The sequence below is a fragment of the Triturus cristatus genome, chromosome 9 (assembly GCF_964204655.1).
Source record: "Triturus cristatus chromosome 9, aTriCri1.1, whole genome shotgun sequence".
Classification (NCBI taxonomy): domain Eukaryota; kingdom Metazoa; phylum Chordata; class Amphibia; order Caudata; family Salamandridae; genus Triturus; species Triturus cristatus.
Genome location: NC_140592.1, coordinates 314483391 through 314501086, shown reverse-complemented (window position 1 = coordinate 314501086; position 17696 = coordinate 314483391). Strand labels below are relative to the sequence as shown.

The window sequence follows — 17696 nt, the reverse complement described above, 5'->3', positions numbered from 1 at the left end:
AAACACCGCGACTGATCTTTTTTGGTGGCCTGGAACCCAAAGACATCTGTAAGAACCCCACCCCCAGGGACTTCCAGAAGGCTCTGTCCTAAACCCTCTTCTTTTGTCCCACTACACTTCCTCAGTGACATCAATACATTATTTTGGGTTCTCTTACTATTTTTATCCCAACGACATCCAAACCTTTTTTTCCTTTCCTACTTTCATCATCTCCAATCACGTGGCGTCGTACCATGTCTCACTGCTTCCTGACAGTGGATGGTCTTATGGTCCATCATGCTGAAGTCCTCTAAATTCGAGGTACTATACCTGCCTTCATCAACAGTACCCATGACTCTTACTGACTTTATCCACCTCCCCCAACTCTCTGAAATACGTTCCTGCAGTGCGAAATCCTAGAGTCCTTTTTAGCACATTTGTGAAAGCTGAAGATTTTATCAGCACAAGCCCAGCTACCACTGCACAGTTTCACTTGCAAAATATACAAAAGAAATGATCACCCATTTGTTTCCAGTAGATTCCAGTTGGCCTCGCTCTCTTTTGCAGCACCAGACATGGTCACGAACTTTGCTGCCCCAATTTACTACAATTTACCCAAGCCTACCCCATGTCAGCGGGCTCACTGCCAGAATCCGGGCTTTATAAAAACTACTGCCGCTGGTTTTCATAGGAGTGATTGATCTGGCTCTTTCATATTCTGTCCCAATAAAAACCTACTCAAAATGTATAACCCATAAACCTTAAACTTCTGGTCACACCCACACCCCATTATGCTGCCTTCAAGTTTTGCTCTTCCTAGCTTTCAGGCCCTATATTCGGAGAACGACCTTCACAACGCGGTCGTTACACTGCGGTATGTTCACATCGCGGACATTACAATGCAAGTCGTTACAACGACTTGCATTGGATGGCGCTCTAAGCTAAGTAATAGTATGATTTACTATTCCAACACCTTCCCTACCCTTAACGTAGGCTGGAGTTGGAATAGTAAATCATAGTATTCCTAAGTCCATTGCCCTTCAGCGCAAGTCATTGTAACGACTTGCGTTATAATGAACGCGATGTAAAATACCGCGTTGTGAATGTATGCGTTGTAATGTCATGCATTCCTCTGGTCTGGCACTCCTCAGACATCTGCACTTCCGGTGCTCTAAAAGATTTTAAAAAGCACCAAAAGGATTCATATTGTAACTTTAAAGACACTACCCCCTTCTTTAGCTTAAGCATGTACATTACATACTTGCAGTTTCCCTTAGTTTGGATTGATGTCACAACCTGAGTTATGTATGTGTTGTTTACCAATCTCAATCTTACAACTGGCTCCACTAATGCATACAACAACGTATATATATGATAATATGTTTAATTAAACTACCCTTACCTATGTCTACCATCGAAGAGCTATGTGAAATTATCCGGCCAACATCTTACTACTAAATAAATTAATAAAAGTGAGGAAGTAAGTTGTGGAAAGAAGAATGCCCTAACCATGACTTCTCACACTCTTTTTTTTCTCGTCTGTGTTTACCTAGGTTTGTCGTGAATTTCGCCACAGGACAGTGTGAAGGCTGCGACGTGGCTTTTCACTTTAATCCTCGCTTCGATGGGCGTGACAAAATCGTCTGCAACACTTTCAAGAGCGGGGCTTGGGGAAAAGAGGAGAGGAAATATGAGATGCCCTTCAAGAAGGGGAAGGATTTCAAACTTTCTTTTGAGGTCACCAAATTTACCTTTCAGGTGAGTTACTTAGGATCTTATTTAGAGAGGTACTCCATCACAAACGTGACTTGCCAGAGTATATCATGCACTAGTAATAAGGTAGATGGGGTATCTGACATTTTTATGATGGAGAACTGGTCTCCAAAACTTTAAATCAGTCCCTTGATCAAAATGGGTCATGTTGCCAAAAGTTAAAGTTGACTGGCCCTAACGTTAATGTTGTGATCTGTTATCTAGTGTAGCATTTTTATTCTTGTCCTATACTACCAGAGCATATATGCACAATAACTTTAAACTATGCAGTCCCTAACTATACCCTGTCTTCACCAGAACACCCTCCTGCCATGTGCCATCTTGAACTATGATTCCTGTGTCATGTCTTTTCCCATGCAATACAACATTCGATTGTGCTAACCAAAAATACACCCTTACGTATCTCCATTCTCATCTATCATCTTAGAACAGTGCCCCCTCCCCTTGGGTCTTGTAATGCTAGTGTCATTGCCCCATGTAGTATGTCTCATTCAAAAGCCTTCATATTTCTTGTCACTCAGCACAATGCCCACCTCTCATATCTCAATACAGCGGAATCTTCTCTTGTCTCATTATAAGGCAATCTTTTACTTCCCCATCTTATTACAATGCCCACTTATCTACATTTGTTTTTAATTACACTGCCCTATTACAGGGTCCTTCCTCAATATAATGCCACCTTTTCATGTCTCATTATTTCACCATCTCATTCAATTTTTCTCACTGCAATGCCTCCATAACACGTCTCTTCTTTTTACAGTGCCTCCTTTTCTTGCCTTGCCTGGAGATAGTGTCCATAATTTGCATACCCCCTTCTCAGATGTTGTGTGTAACTATGGAGTTTGTGTCTCATGTGTTAACTCCCACAGAAATGTCCTCTTTTCTAGTCTCATTAAAAGACCCTATTTTCACACTGTGTCCTTTTCCCATATCTTCTCGCATTTCAGTGTCTTCTTCTCGTGTCCCATCTCCCTCGACTGCCTTCTTCTCACATTTCTTGTTACTGTGGTAAATAAAATATTACCGGGACTTAATTTGATACAGAAACATAATAAAATAGCTCAGTAAATAAGAGGCAGAATCCGTGGTATTAGAGGTTCGGAATGGGCTTTATTCCAATGATCGATTATAATCGGTTGCTCCAAGTTCCATCACCACGGGGGTTCAGGAAGTGAAGTACATACTTTATTGACAAGAAATGACTTTTATAGAACATACATTTCAATGAAGCGAATGCAGTAGGCGTAACAATTGATAAGGGAAATGACGATTCACATGCGTAACCGAAAATGGGTGTAATAAGGAGTAAAAGGAACATAATTGGTTATGATGTCATATATAGGTGGATCTATAAGATAATACTTGGCATAGATGCGCGCGCAGCAGCATGACGTGTGATTGACGTGCAACTAGGGGGTGAAGGGGACTTGACATTTAGCTCTACATGTGGAGACAAAAGTCTGGGGGGTCAAGTCAACCTAATCCCAAATCATATCTAACATCCTATGTTTAAAGAACTATGTTATCCGCAAAAGAAGGACTCTCGGACAGAATCTATTCTATACTGCCTGTGCGTGCGTGTACAAGCGTCTAAGTGTCTATATGAGATGCAAGGGGCAGAAACCTTCCATGGTAACAGGGCTATGAATTACTTGCATAAAGACAGAGAAGCCGAGCCTCTGCTCGGTAGCTGGAAGAATGTTTACTTAAACTACTAGACAGGAATGCATCGGCTGAGGAACGAAGCAGATAACTCGAAGGTGAAGTACAGTTCTTGGCAGGAAAATAGGCTGATGTCAGGCTTCGTGAGCCGCGCAGAAAATGAGACAAAGTTCATGGTCACAGATGCAGGCTCGGACTGGAGTTTTCAGAGGCAGAAAGCAAGAAGAGTTTGATGACAGAATCAGGGCCTACTTGCCTGGACTGTAAAAATGGCATAAGTGAGCCATATAAAGCCAGTGGCCTTTCGTACTTAGGAATGGAATATCCGGCCTATTTATGGCGGATCTGACAGAGGACATGTTGACGGTGGACGCACATGTGTTTGCGTCTTCATAACTGGAACTGGAGGAAACATACATGTACTTGTGATTCATACATGAAACCGTTGGGGTCCAAGATAGGGGACATAACTGATCAGAAAAATCCATATTTCCACATTCCCTCCTTGTCCCCTACTTGCCCGTTAAGAGATATCCATCTTCATCAATCCATTGATCTGTTCATATAACATCATTTGTTCTTCTTTCTTCTTCCGTGACGAATGAAATCTTGGTGGTGGAATACACGATGTGGCACACAGACCACAGATCGCTGGTCCACATTGTAGACATAGACAGCAACTGAATAATATGAGAAGGCCAATACCTAGGAAGGATAGAACTCTCCATCCCCAGGCTGATATCACACTCCAAAACCAACTGGACCAAGTCCAAGTGCCTGGGTTCTGGTGTATCTGGCTTACAATCTTATGAAGGCGAGTTATAGCTTTATATACAGATGGCGAATTTTCTGGTATGAATACGCAGCAGCTTGATCCGATGACCCTACAAGCTCCGCCCCTATCAGCCAGGATGACGTCAAGGACAAGACGATTTTGAAGCACAACAATCCGCATAGCAGACTGCTCTTCTGTTAAATTGCCTAGAGCGGAAATAGTTTCATTCACTACTGCTTCAAGGGTTCTAGTTAATCTACGTATCAGCTTACTATTAGTAACAGTACCTATATAGGGAAAGATGCCTTTATTAAAATCTACATACTTGTCCCATGCCGTCTCAGTATAATCGACAATTGGGAGATCTCTCCGCTTTCTGTTGTGTACTAAATGAATATTTCTATAATAATCAGGAGGAGCTAGGAAAACAGGTGGCAAAAGAAATGCAATGTAGCAGGTACCATCCCAATCTAGAGGTAGACGCATATATGCAGTCTGACCACATATAAAGTAGGAGTGGCGATAAGCTCTAAATGAAGATTTGCCTTGATCACTGAATTCTACTATAGTAGAGCATTTACTATGGCCCATATGTATGGTACCAACTTTTCTTACACACAATTCACCCTTCGCTGGGAATACTGACATAGTGGGTAAGACTAGTTCAACTTCGGATTCGACATTTAGAATTATGAGATTAGGTGTAAAATTACCTAATCCATATACTTCATTTTCTAGATCAGTTCCTGTTCCTTTGGGGCGACCCTCCTTGTCAGGGTAACAAACCTTAAATAAAACGAGGTTCAGATTTCCCCATACCCAATGGTCTTGGTAAACGGCTGTGTCTGAGTCTATGGAATTGATTAAACTAAACCATGCTCCACAGGAGCCATTATGTGTAAACGGATGTGGGAAGAAAGGCAGGACTCCTTCATAATTCTGATAGGGAGGGAGCCGGCCACACACCCAACAATTACTAGTCTGATGGGAATGATGTAACATACTAATGAAAGTGTTATTGCGCAGCGCAAGTCTATAGGACAATTCATGTGGGGGTAGGTCACTAAAAGAATGTTCAGCAGTAACATTGTAAACATTTCTAGCAATAGGGTAATATATGTGCAACAATATACTTGCAGTAATTATTAAAAGACTTAAAAAAACAAGATTGATAATGTCACTATGCAATGACTACGCAGTGATTTACAATACGCCTGTCGTTTCAACATTTTTCGCGATTCTCCATGATTCAGGTCTAAGGGATACATGTCGGAGACAGATTCAACCGCTTCACCTTGGAGAGGACTTAAACAATCGAATCGTCCGACGGTCTAGGCCTGAGTTTTAGTTTATAGAGTTCCTGGCTGTTGGCCTCAGCCAAAAGTAGTTTTGAGTCAATGGGTGAAGACACACGAGGTGGGCTATTTACATCTGAAGGAAGTCCATGAAATTTCTTGATATGACTTGAATGAATCCATCCTTTTCTGCCTTCAATCTTCACGGCTGTTCTTGTGGTCAGCAGGACCAACTTGGGTGACTTCCACCTGGGCTCCAGCTGAGTCTTTCGGTCGAAATTCCTCACAAGAACGAGGTTCCCCGGAACTACGTCAAGGGGTTTCACCTCAGTGTTGTCGGGAAAGGCTGCAGCTACCTGTGAACGACAAGATTGTAGTGCAGACATCAAGGAAGCCAAGTAATCTGTCAGCATATTACAGTCAATATCAGTTATTTTGCGTGGTATAGGCGTCCCCCACATATTTGGTGGTCTGCCGAAGATCACTTCATACGGGGATAGCCCTGTTCGAGAGTGTGCTACCATTCTCATGTAAAAGAGTGCAACTGGTAATGCTACTACCCAGTCGACACCTTTCTCTCTGCATATTTTGGACAATCTGATTTTCAGTATCTGATTATGTCTTTCTACGAGACCTGCTGCCTCGGGGTGTCGGACACAGTGGAATTTCCACTGATATCCTAACAGAAGTGAAACATGTTTCATTAATTCAGATGAGAACGGCTGGCCGTTATCTGAGTGAACAACACGTGGTAAACCGTATCGTGGGAAGAATTCTCGAACCAACTGTTTGGCAGTAGTCGGGGCAGTGTAATCTGAAACCGGGTATGCCTCTGTCCAACGGGACAGAGCGCAGACAACTACGAGAACATATTTGAATCCTCGGCATCGTTCCATCTGGATGTAATCCATCTGGAGTACTTCAAAAGGGTGATTAGGAGGATGAAATCCACCTTGTTCTACGGGAACGCTTTTTCCTGGGTTGAACTGGCAACAGATCATACAGGTACGAACTTTTTGTTTGGCTGCTGCTCGCAAATGTTTATTGAACCAAATGTGTTGAATGCTGTCTAGCATAGCTTTTTCTCCTAGATGTGCTGGACTATGTATAGTGTTAATTATAACTTGGACCATCGAATCAGGAAGGAACCACACAGATTTTTCCTTCATCATCCATCCTTGGTCCGTTTGGATCCCTCCTAATTCAGTCCATCTCTTTATTTCGTCTGGTGTAGCATGTGTCTGTATATCAATTACGTCAAGAGTAGGATCTTTAACTGTCATACAATGTGTCGGCATCGGGACTATTGTCTTTGTTATGTCGGAGGTTTGAGTTTGAGCAGTCTGTTTAGCTGTTCTGTCGGCTAGATCATTGCCTTGAGAAATGATATCAGTAACCTTCGTATGAGCCTTACATTTCATAATTGATATTGCAGTGGGTAGATGTATTGCATCTAATAAGGCATGAATGAGGGGTCCGTGCTGAATGTGGGCACCGTGGGAAGTTAAATAACCTCTCTCTCGCCACAGCACGCCGAAGTCATGTACAACTCCGAATGCATAACGTGAATCAGTGTATATGTTAACTTTTTTATTTGTGGCTTGAATACAGGCTTGTGTCAGAGCGATAAGCTCTGCGGCTTGAGCTGACAAGGTATTTATGCGATCAGTTTCAATTATTTCAGTGTCTGTTGTGACTGCGTAAGCAGCCACTAACTCTCCTGTATTTGTTCTCATACATGAACCATCTACATACAATGTCAGGTCTGGGTCTGATAATGGAACATCGGTTAAGTCTTGTCTGGGTTTCGTCGTTATAGTAATAACTTCAATACAGTCATGGGCTAGTGGGTCTGTTCCGATTACAGGTAAAAGTGTGGCAGGATTCAGTGTGTTACAACGTCTGATTTCTATATGTGGCTGAAACAATGTTAGTTCGTACCCAGTAAGTCGCGCTATAGTCAAGTGTTGTGTTTGCGTTCTATTTACAAGAACCTCTACTGCATGTGGTACTTGAACTGTCAATGGATGTCCTAACACTATGGCGTCGCTCTGTCTTATTGCTAAAGCTGTCGCTGCTACTGATTTTAGGCATGCAGGCAAAGCCTGAGCTACGGGATCTAATGTACTAGAAAAATAAGCACATGGTTTGTGTGCTCCTGCTTGTTCCTGTGTGAGTACTGACAAGGCAGTACCTTCGCGTTCTGTAACAAAGAGTGTAAACTGTTTTCTGTAACATGGCGTTGCTAAAACAGGTGCTTGACATAAAGCTTTCTTTAGGCTTTCAAAAGCTTGTGTATGTTCCTGAGTCCAAGGGAGAACAGTCGATGTGGCTGCCTCCTGTGTTGTCAACTGAATGAGTGGTTTTGCTAAAAATGCATACTGAGGGATCCACTGCCTACAATATGAAGTGAGGCCTATGAAAGCCCGTACCTCCTTTTGTGTCTTGGGTATTGGCATATTAGCTATTAACTGAATGCGGTCGGGTGTAAGCTGCCTTCCCTCCTTGGACAGCGAGTGTCCAAGATAAACAACTCGCTGGACACAGAATTGCAGCTTAGAAGGGGACACCTTGTGCCCCTTTTCGGCTAGAAATTGTAAAACTGTCAGTGATGCTTTCTCACATTCGGGTTCGCTTCTCGCGGTGATCAGCAGATCATCGACATATTGAAGCAGAGCAGTGTTAACTGGCATGTGGATACTGTCGAGTTCTCGTTTCAGTGCTTGGCTATAGATGCTGGGGCTTTCTGTAAATCCTTGAGGTGCGCGTGAGAATTTAAAGCTACGCCCATTTAAACTAAATCCGAACAAATATTGGCTTTCCGGATCTATTGGGACGCTGAAAAAGGCGTTCTTGAGATCAATTACAGTAAAGAATGTTGCTTCGGAATCAATAGCTGTCAGTAATGACGAGATATCTGGGACCACAGGAAATTGCGGCACAATGCATTTGTTTAATTCGCGCAGATCAATAACCAATCGATATACTGGCGGGGCCTTTGGATCTGTTCGTTTAAGAATCGGAATTATCGGTGAATTACATACATTGGAGTCTGTTTCCACAACTACTCCTTGGGCAATGAGCTCGTCAATGATTTGTAGTAAAGCCACTACAGCATCTGGTGGTAACTTGTATTGTCGCATTCGTGGTAGTACCACTCCTGCCTTTAGTGTGACTCGATATGGTGTAATATTCATGCAACCAACATCAGTAGGGCCTTGTGCCCATAGATGTGTAGGTAAAGTCTGTAGTCGGGGATCCATGTCTCTAGACACATAGTGACCTTTAAAATCACGTAAAAACAATCTTACTCCTTCCGGAGAACAACATATTATAGCCCCTAGAGCTTTCAGTGTTTTTATTCCTAACAAGTTTTCTGGACATGATTTAGTAAGCAATAAATCTGTAGTTCGGGTCAAAGGTCCTATCGTAAGTGGAAGAGGCTGTGACACTTCATTAACAATAGGTTTTCCCGAAAAACCAAGGGAAATATTCTGTGAGCCTGAAAGGGGTGCCCCTGGAACTTCACTACGTTTTATGGTTGTTCGACTTGCCCCTGTATCGAGTAAAAATTTTCTGTCTTGGCCTAATAATTCACTATGGACATAAGGTCCTTCTTGATCTACAGGGATCTCGATAAGGGGTAAGTCAACTTCCCTCTCTAGGCTGGTTCATGCGTATCGTTGGTAATCAGGATAGTCGTACTGAGCGGTCTGGTACAGTTGTCGTGTCGTGGTTTGTGTGGCAGCAACGGGCAGCGCTGGTGCAGCTGGCACAAACTGTATAGACTGTGGTGGAGCTGGCATGGACTGTGCATGCTGCGGGGCTCCTTGTTCATTCTGATCCTGTCTAGGTGGCCGTGGTCTTTCTTGTGTTTTACCTATGGCGATATTATGTTTCAAAACTGGACAATCGTGTACATAATGACCTGGCTTTTTACAATAGTTGCATGTCCCTTTTACAGGTCCTGTTGAATCACTAGAATGTGTCGTACCCTTTTTATGTCCTTCAGCTGGAACTGTCTGGGAAACTAGCATTTTCATTTTCGTGTCTTTCATGCGTCTGTGTTCCTGTTCTTGTTCCTCTCTAATTCTATTGTGATGGTACTGTAACATTTGTAACATTTGTGATGGGGTGTTACCTTGCCAGGTACTCTCGAATTTTAATACTCTATTCTTTACTTGGGGCAGGGCATTTTCCACTAATTTTGTTACAAACAGATGCGGGTATGATTCGCTACTTGCTTTTATGCCACTATTTATACCAAAACATTTTTCAAATCGGGCATAGTAATCACTAGTGTCTTCATCTTGCTTCTGCTTACAGGCTGAAATTGTACCCCAATCTTCCTTTTTCGTAGTTAATAAACGTGGCAGTACCTGTACTAATAAACCTGGTAGTGCTTTAGTTTTATCCCCAAGTCCTGCTCCTGCAGTTCGGGCCTTTTCTTCCGCTTCTAATACTGACCATTCTATCTTTTGGTCTCCTACCTCCCACTCTTTTTCCCTGAGTTTCTCATAAATGCCAGCAGGCATCAATACCTTTAATATTGTCATAATGTCGGGATAGGTATACTCCCCCATGAGTAACATGTCTTTAATTTCTCGGTGAAAACCCGCTGGATCTTTGTCATGACTGGGTACCACTTTCTTCATTTCTAACAATTCTATTTTTGATATGGGCGTATATACAAATACGCGTTTGAACTCATTGTCCTCGCCTTTTATTGGGTGCACTTCTCGTAAGGGATTCTGTCTATCCATGTAATACGTTGTTCTTTCCTTGATGGGTAATGAGACACGTTCTGAACATACAAAAAGAATATACTGCTTTCTTGATTCTAGAATTTCTTTAATTAATTTAGTACCTGAACCTCTCCATCTATTCATGAGTAATTCAGTCAATATATCAGGCAAGGGACCAGGGTCCGAATGCTGACTCTGATATAGTATAATGAGTTGTTGAATCATATAAATCCCAGCTAACCGCTGTTCATCTGGGGTGAGATTCAAAAATGTGCGTGCTACTGTATCATCACTATATTTTCCGGGACTGTCCACCCAATGGACAGCTGCCCTAGCTAAATCTTGTTCATCCATAGAATCGAGAAAATGATAACCCCTTCGTTCTCGGAGTAGTTTGTCGGCGGCTTGAAACGAATGCTCGTTAGACCTTATATTAATTATAGGTATTTGGAAATTCCTGTTATTATCTGGACATATCGGACGTATCGGGTCAATAAGACATCTATTACTATTACAGGATCTTCCTCTACCTACATAGGCTATGGTGTCTGATGGTCCTGCGGGCAGTCCTGACCCTTCGTCCTCGCTTTGTTCGAACTGATCTACCGCTAATCTTTCTTCGTGTAGGCGTTCTATTTCTTTACGGATCTTTCGGCACATGGCTATTATACAATTTTGCTTATCATGTCTACCTTCTGATATATTCTGGCTCCATCTGGTAAGAATTTGCATTGCTTCCGGGTCTACCCCCGGTCGGTCTTGATTTCTGATCACACAATTTATGAGGAAACGTAACAGTTCCCCCTGTATCTCCACTTTCTGGTATTCCATAGCTCTGTTAATACATTCTGAATCTCGCCCTGTTTGGACAAAATGATATATTTTATCTAGATGTGCAGTCATTCCTGGTAACTTCCCTAAATACACTGCGGCTCGTCTGATACGCAATGATGCCAGGGTCATTTCGTCCTCTTTGCCGGGCACAGGGTCATATCTACAATCTACAAGAAGTTCCTTAAGCGTACGGGCATTTATGAGTTTGGGTGTACGTAAATGTGCTGACTCTTGAAAAGTAAGTTTATTTATTCTAGGTGGCGTAGAAAAAATGCTGGTAGCACCTCCGGTAGCCCCGTCTGGGGTATCGGGTGTGAAAGGGTTCGTTGAACGTGATACAGCAACTATAGGTGTGGACACAGCTATAGAAGTAGCCGTAGGAACAGATGCAGAAACAGATGTGCTTGCCGGAGCTTGTGACACGATCTGTTGCTGTAGGGATACTGGTACTGGATCTTGGCGTTGAACTTCCCTGGTATGCGGTCTATGTGGGGCGGAATTAGCATATGCGGGAGCTGCGTCATCTAAATATGAGGAAAGAAAAACATCTTCTGCGGTTCTAGGATGCCCCTTAGGATGTACCTTTATTGGGAATAACGGGGGTGGCAAGTCTTTCGGTATTTCCGGAGTAGCCTTAGGCAATCCTTCGGCCAGAAGGGGATACATACCATTCATAAGGGCATTTCTTTGTCTGTCTACTTGTTCTGATTTCACTCGGATACCTTCCTCAATTAATAGATTTTCTCGAACTTTATTTGAACTCTCTTTATTCCTTTCTTCCTGTCGGAGTGCTTTTTCTGTGCGTCTATGAGATTCTTTACGCCATAACTCAACGGCGTCTTTCTGTGACTGTCTGACTTTCCTTTTCCATAACTCTTCCTCGACTTTCATGATGCACTCTGCATCCCAGGTCCCCGCTGCGGGCCACCTCTGACTTTCTGGTAATTCCTTGGTGTAGTCTACCCATAAATCAAGAAATAATATAGCGTCTAAGCCATGTTTATGATACATGAAGTACCCTGGAGTGTCCCTAGGAGGAATAGGAACGGCTTCTTCGAGTACCCCTTTTCTTGTAGTGATCTGTCTTAGTTTCGAAAAGAGCGGCATACTGAGAACTGATCTGATACTTGATTTTGAACAAACTTAATACAGTAAACACGATAATGAACAGTCATTCACACCACAATATGCGGAACGTACTTAAAACATTTAACATTTAACATTTACCTGAGCAATCAATAATGATGACGGTCTAAGGAAAACTTTAAACACAAGAACATAATACTCGACTTTAACTGACTTATATACTTGATATACTAGATATACTGCTACACAGTACAGATACACTGCTGAAACAGTGCAGACCGGATTTGTGTACCCAAACCCGTCTAGACCGGCACAAACTATGTGCACGTCAGAAATGCCTCCCCAGTAATGGTACTCACCGGGTAGCTTCGGAAACGGAAGGCCTCGGAGACTGAACTGAACTTGAACCGGACTGGACTCGACTCGACTCGTCGGAAACTGGACTCGACTTTGAACTTCGGGAACTGGTGGGCCTCTGTATACCTCGGATCTTGCTCTCTCAGCTAGGCTCTGGTCGGGATACTTCGCACTTCTCACCGCCTCGTCTGGGTGTTGATCGCAGCCTCAGTCGCCCCCGCTTGACCGGAGGGAGATACAGGAAATCCTGCTGGTACGCGTTATTGTCCGTCCAGCTGTGGCAGGAGACCGGGCCTGCAACTCACCGCCGGCGCGTGAGATGAGAAAGTGTCCCTGTTCGGGCGCCATTCATGTGGTAAATAAAATATTACCGGGACTTAATTTGATACAGAAACATAATAAAATAGCTCAGTAAATAAGAGGCAGAATCCGTGGTATTAGAGGTTCGGAATGGGCTTTATTCCAATGATCGATTATAATCGGTTGCTCCAAGTTCCATCACCACGGGGGTTCAGGAAGTGAAGTACATACTTTATTGACAAGAAATGACTTTTATAGAACATACATTTCAATGAAGCGAATGCAGTAGGCGTAACAATTGATAAGGGAAATGACGATTCACATGCGTAACCGAAAATGGGTGTAATAAGGAGTAAAAGGAACATAATTGGTTATGATGTCATATATAGGTGGATCTATAAGATAATACTTGGCATAGATGCGCGCGCAGCAGCATGACGTGTGATTGACGTGCAACTAGGGGGTGAAGGGGACTTGACATTTAGCTCTACATGTGGAGACAAAAGTCTGGGGGGTCAAGTCAACCTAATCCCAAATCATATCTAACATCCTATGTTTAAAGAACTATGTTATCCGCAAAAGAAGGACTCTCGGACAGAATCTATTCTATACTGCCTGTGCGTGCGTGTACAAGCGTCTAAGTGTCTATATGAGATGCAAGGGGCAGAAACCTTCCATGGTAACAGGGCTATGAATTACTTGCATAAAGACAGAGAAGCCGAGCCTCTGCTCGGTAGCTGGAAGAATGTTTACTTAAACTACTAGACAGGAATGCATCGGCTGAGGAACGAAGCAGATAACTCGAAGGTGAAATACAGTTCTTGGCAGGAAAATAGGCTGATGTCAGGCTTCGTGAGCCGCGCAGAAAATGAGACAAAGTTCATGGTCACAGATGCAGGCTCGGACTGGAGTTTTCAGAGGCAGAAAGCAAGAAGAGTTTGATGACAGAATCAGGGCCTACTTGCCTGGACTGTAAAAATGGCATAAGTGAGCCATATAAAGCCAGTGGCCTTTCGTACTTAGGAATGGAATATCCGGCCTATTTATGGCGGATCTGACAGAGGACATGTTGACGGTGGACGCACATGTGTTTGCGTCTTCATAACTGGAACTGGAGGAAACATACATGTACTTGTGATTCATACATGAAACCGTTGGGGTCCAAGATAGGGGACATAACTGATCAGAAAAATCCATATTTCCACATTTCTTGTTACAGTGCCATATTTCATGTTCCATCTCAACAAAATACACTTTTCTCATGATTTTTTTACGCATTATATAATTCCATATTTTCATGCCCCTTCTCACTATAATGGCCTCTTTTCATGTCCTATATCGATATGCACTACTATCTAGTCTAATGTCACTACAATTTCGTGTTTTCTTGTCTCGTCATTTGATCTAATGCCCTCTTCTTAGGTGCTAAGTTGTTACAATGCTCTCTTTGCATGTCTCCCTTCAATATATTTCCCATTTCATGTCTCGCTACAGCAGTAATCCCAACAATCCTGTCACTGCAATGCCATTACATATGTCTTGTATTTTGTAACACCCTCTTGCCTCATCCTATTTGAATGCAGCCTTTTTAAGTAATGTTTCTCATTACAATGCATTCATAATTTGTCTTCTCTCATTACAGTGCCTTTCTCATTTCTCGCCTGTCACTAACATTCAGAATGTCCATCAGTTGCCTCTCCATAGTATCTTGATTGTATTTAAGCATTTTCAGAAATCATGGCGTCCATGCAATAAAAATATGCTATGTAAGGCGAGTGGTCTACAGACTCAACTCAAAGGTGAAGGAATAGCAAAAGAAAAAGAAACAATAAGAAAAAGGAAATAAAGAACATGGGGGTATATTAACAAGACAGGCGATAAAATTATCGCCGCTTTAGCGGCAGAAAACTGCCGCTAAAGCGGCGATAATGGGCTTGATAATATGCTCTATGGAATTCCAGTTGAAGCCCATGTTAGACGTCCTTCACATCTAACATGGGCTTCAATTGGAATTCCATAGAGCATATTATCAAGCCCATTATCGCCACTTTAGCGGCAGTTTTCTAATTTTATCGCCCGTCTTGATAATATGCCCCCATGGAGTTAAATATATATCACATATCTGTGGGTCAAGAAGGCTTTTGTGTCGGGTACCATTCGCTGTCTGGTTAGTTTGGCTGTTTATAGAATTCCTGTATGATGAGTAGAGCTCAAGTTATCCCTGAATGCTTTCTTAGGTTCTATGTTTGGAGTAGGCTGGATCACTTTATGGTTTTTGAGTTCAGCAATTGATGCTGTCTTGTTCTCATATCTTATTGCTTTTAAGTATTTCACCTCCTCTCGTCTCGTCTTTTAAAATAGAGCTCTCTCCTGTTGCCTGTCTTCCACTGCAATGCTCCCTTTTCTTTTCCGGTGTTATACCTTATTTTCCATATCATCACAATCTCATCTCCTTACTTGTCACGTTACAAGCCCATCTTCTAATTTGCCACTTCTTTTAACAGAGCCATCTTAATGTCTTTCCTTCCACTACTCGGTTACCTCTTCTCTTCTTGCAATGCTTATTTCAAATGGACTCCTATAGCCCCCCACCCCATGTGACTCCTTTTTCACAACCAATGTATTCTGCCACACCTCATCCCTCCCCAAAATGGTCTCTGCTCATGTCTCTTAGATCATTCTGCTCCTTCTCAGGTTTCTCCTTTCACCCCAAAGCCAGTTGTCGTGCTGTGTTACAATTTCTATATAGCTGACACCCACCAATTTCTTGCACTGATACTTGCAGATATTAGCATCTCTCATGATTCTCTCAGCAGTGCCCCTTCTCATGTCATGTCAGGAGGGACTCATTTACTGCACACAATGAATCCCTTGCACGACTTCCAGGCACAGGTCTCGGTTTCTGTGCCTCTAAGGCTTACTTGCCCTTTCCTAAGGATAACTCCTATTTTGTCTCTTGCAGGTGGCGGTGGACGATAAATTCTGCTTAGATTACAAACATCAGATTGATCTCGATCGTGTCCAGTGGCTTCAGTTACGGGGAGATGTCAGTGTGCGGTCCATTACTGTCACTGGCGGAACTGCAGCCGGAGGTCCCAAACAGGGGTGAGTTACCACAGAACTAATAGGGTGGCATTGTAACCTACAGTCATGACCTAGGAACTGAGAATAAATGAATGACAGATTTGGGGGCATAATTACCTTTTTGAGGATTTAATGAGCACTATGCCATTGCATGCTTGAACAGTTTTTGGGCTGCAAGACAGTAATTTCAGAGGAAGCTTAAGGGATGATATAGTTTTGGCGATGAAGAAGTAAAGCCAGTTTTGGAGGTGAGTAGGGGCAGATTTGGATGTGAGTGGCGTTATTGTCAACAGAAGAATGGAAGAGGTTTTGGGTAGAATGGAAGAATTTAAGAGAAGTTTGAAAAGTGGTAGAAGTTCTGGACTCAAGGTGGGCTGCAATGCCCTAGGAAGGGTAGTGATTTTAGGGCCAGATGCACGACCCTTTCATTTAGCGCCTTGCAATTTGTGACTGATTGCGAGTCGCAAATTGCGATGCACTAAATGAAATATACAACAGTGTTATTACACTGTTTTGCAATTCCCAATGGGGTCATGAATTGCGAGGCTCAATAATAATAATGAGCCTCTCGCAATTTGCGAGCCCATTAGGAATGCCAGCCCTTCCAGGGATGGTGGCCTGCTGGGCTCAGCAGACCACCATGTCTGGGACTGCTTTTTAATAAAGCAGCTTTTTTTATATTTAAATGCAGCCCGTTTTCCTTAACGGAACCATTGCCTGATATATATATAAATATTTTCAGAGACAGTCACAAAGTGGAAGGGGACCCCTGGGGACCCCTTCCAAATTGCGAATTGCGACTGCATTGCCACCCTTTTGAAGAGGGTAGTAATTTGCGAGTGTTTTGCGACCGCAATTGCGGTCACAAAACATTCACACATAGCATTGCGGACACAATTAGGAAGGGCATGCCCCTTCCTAATTGTGACTCGCAATTCCTAAATAGCGAGTCAGAAATAAATTGTGACTCGCTATTTAGGAATTGTACATGGCCAACAGTGATTTTGCGAACCCGTTTGCGCATGCAGATCACGTTGTACATCATCCCCTTAGTATGGTAAGCATGAGACACTCTCACTGAAAAAGGTCTGGGCACACACTACAGATTCACAGAGCAGTAGAGTGAAAATCAGTGACCTTCAAAAAAATGTACAATATTTTATTACTTAATGTGGAGTACTTTCACCAGTACATCCACATAATGTAACACAGTAGCACATGTGACTCTTCCACTTAAAATTTGCCAGAGAGCAGCAAGGAGAAAGAAAGATGGTGGCTGCCAAGAGTTAACTTTCAGCTGTTCAGTTGGAAAAAAAAGTTGGGTGGCAGGCGTTACGTTTGAAAAATTTAAATGACTGTGTGATTGAGGGATGTTGGATGCACTGTGGTTCAATGCATGCATACCCGTGTCCAGCAGAACTTCCCCTTTAATCTTTCACTTTCTCAGTCTCCTCCATCGTCTCCTATCTCTTCTCTTGGTAAGCCTTTTTCTTGAGCACTGGAAAAGGTCCAGCACTGCGCGTTCCTAGCCACTCTGTGCCTCTTTCTCCTCCAGGAACACATTTTTCCTTTTTTATTTCTAACCACATAGAAAGGAACCTAGCAGAACAGCCAAAGTGACAATCTCACAACAGCATATTTGCTCTGTAAAAAAGTATACACCGCATAAAAACACAGTGCTGTGTTCTGACATTCCTCCCTTGTGACCAAAACTGAGCACGTCAATCAGACTACCATATATGGTTACATTTTAAATTTTGAAGATGATTTTAAGCATTAACATTTCCTGGATTTAAGGAGATCGGT

At 42.7% G+C, this 17696-nt stretch overlaps 1 protein-coding gene across 2 annotated transcripts in view; it reads left to right on the top strand.

Moving 5' to 3' along the window:
• LOC146797825 (galectin-4-like) overlaps positions 1-17696 on the top strand; it is a 37458-nt gene that overhangs the window by 14539 nt on the left and 5223 nt on the right. For both annotated transcript variants that reach the window (XM_085625018.1, XM_085625019.1), the window contains exons 3-4: positions 1533-1737; positions 15769-15911. In XM_085625018.1, coding sequence (XP_085481144.1) covers positions 1533-1737; positions 15769-15911 — 348 coding nt within the window. The remainder of the gene's footprint in view (positions 1-1532; positions 1738-15768; positions 15912-17696) is intronic.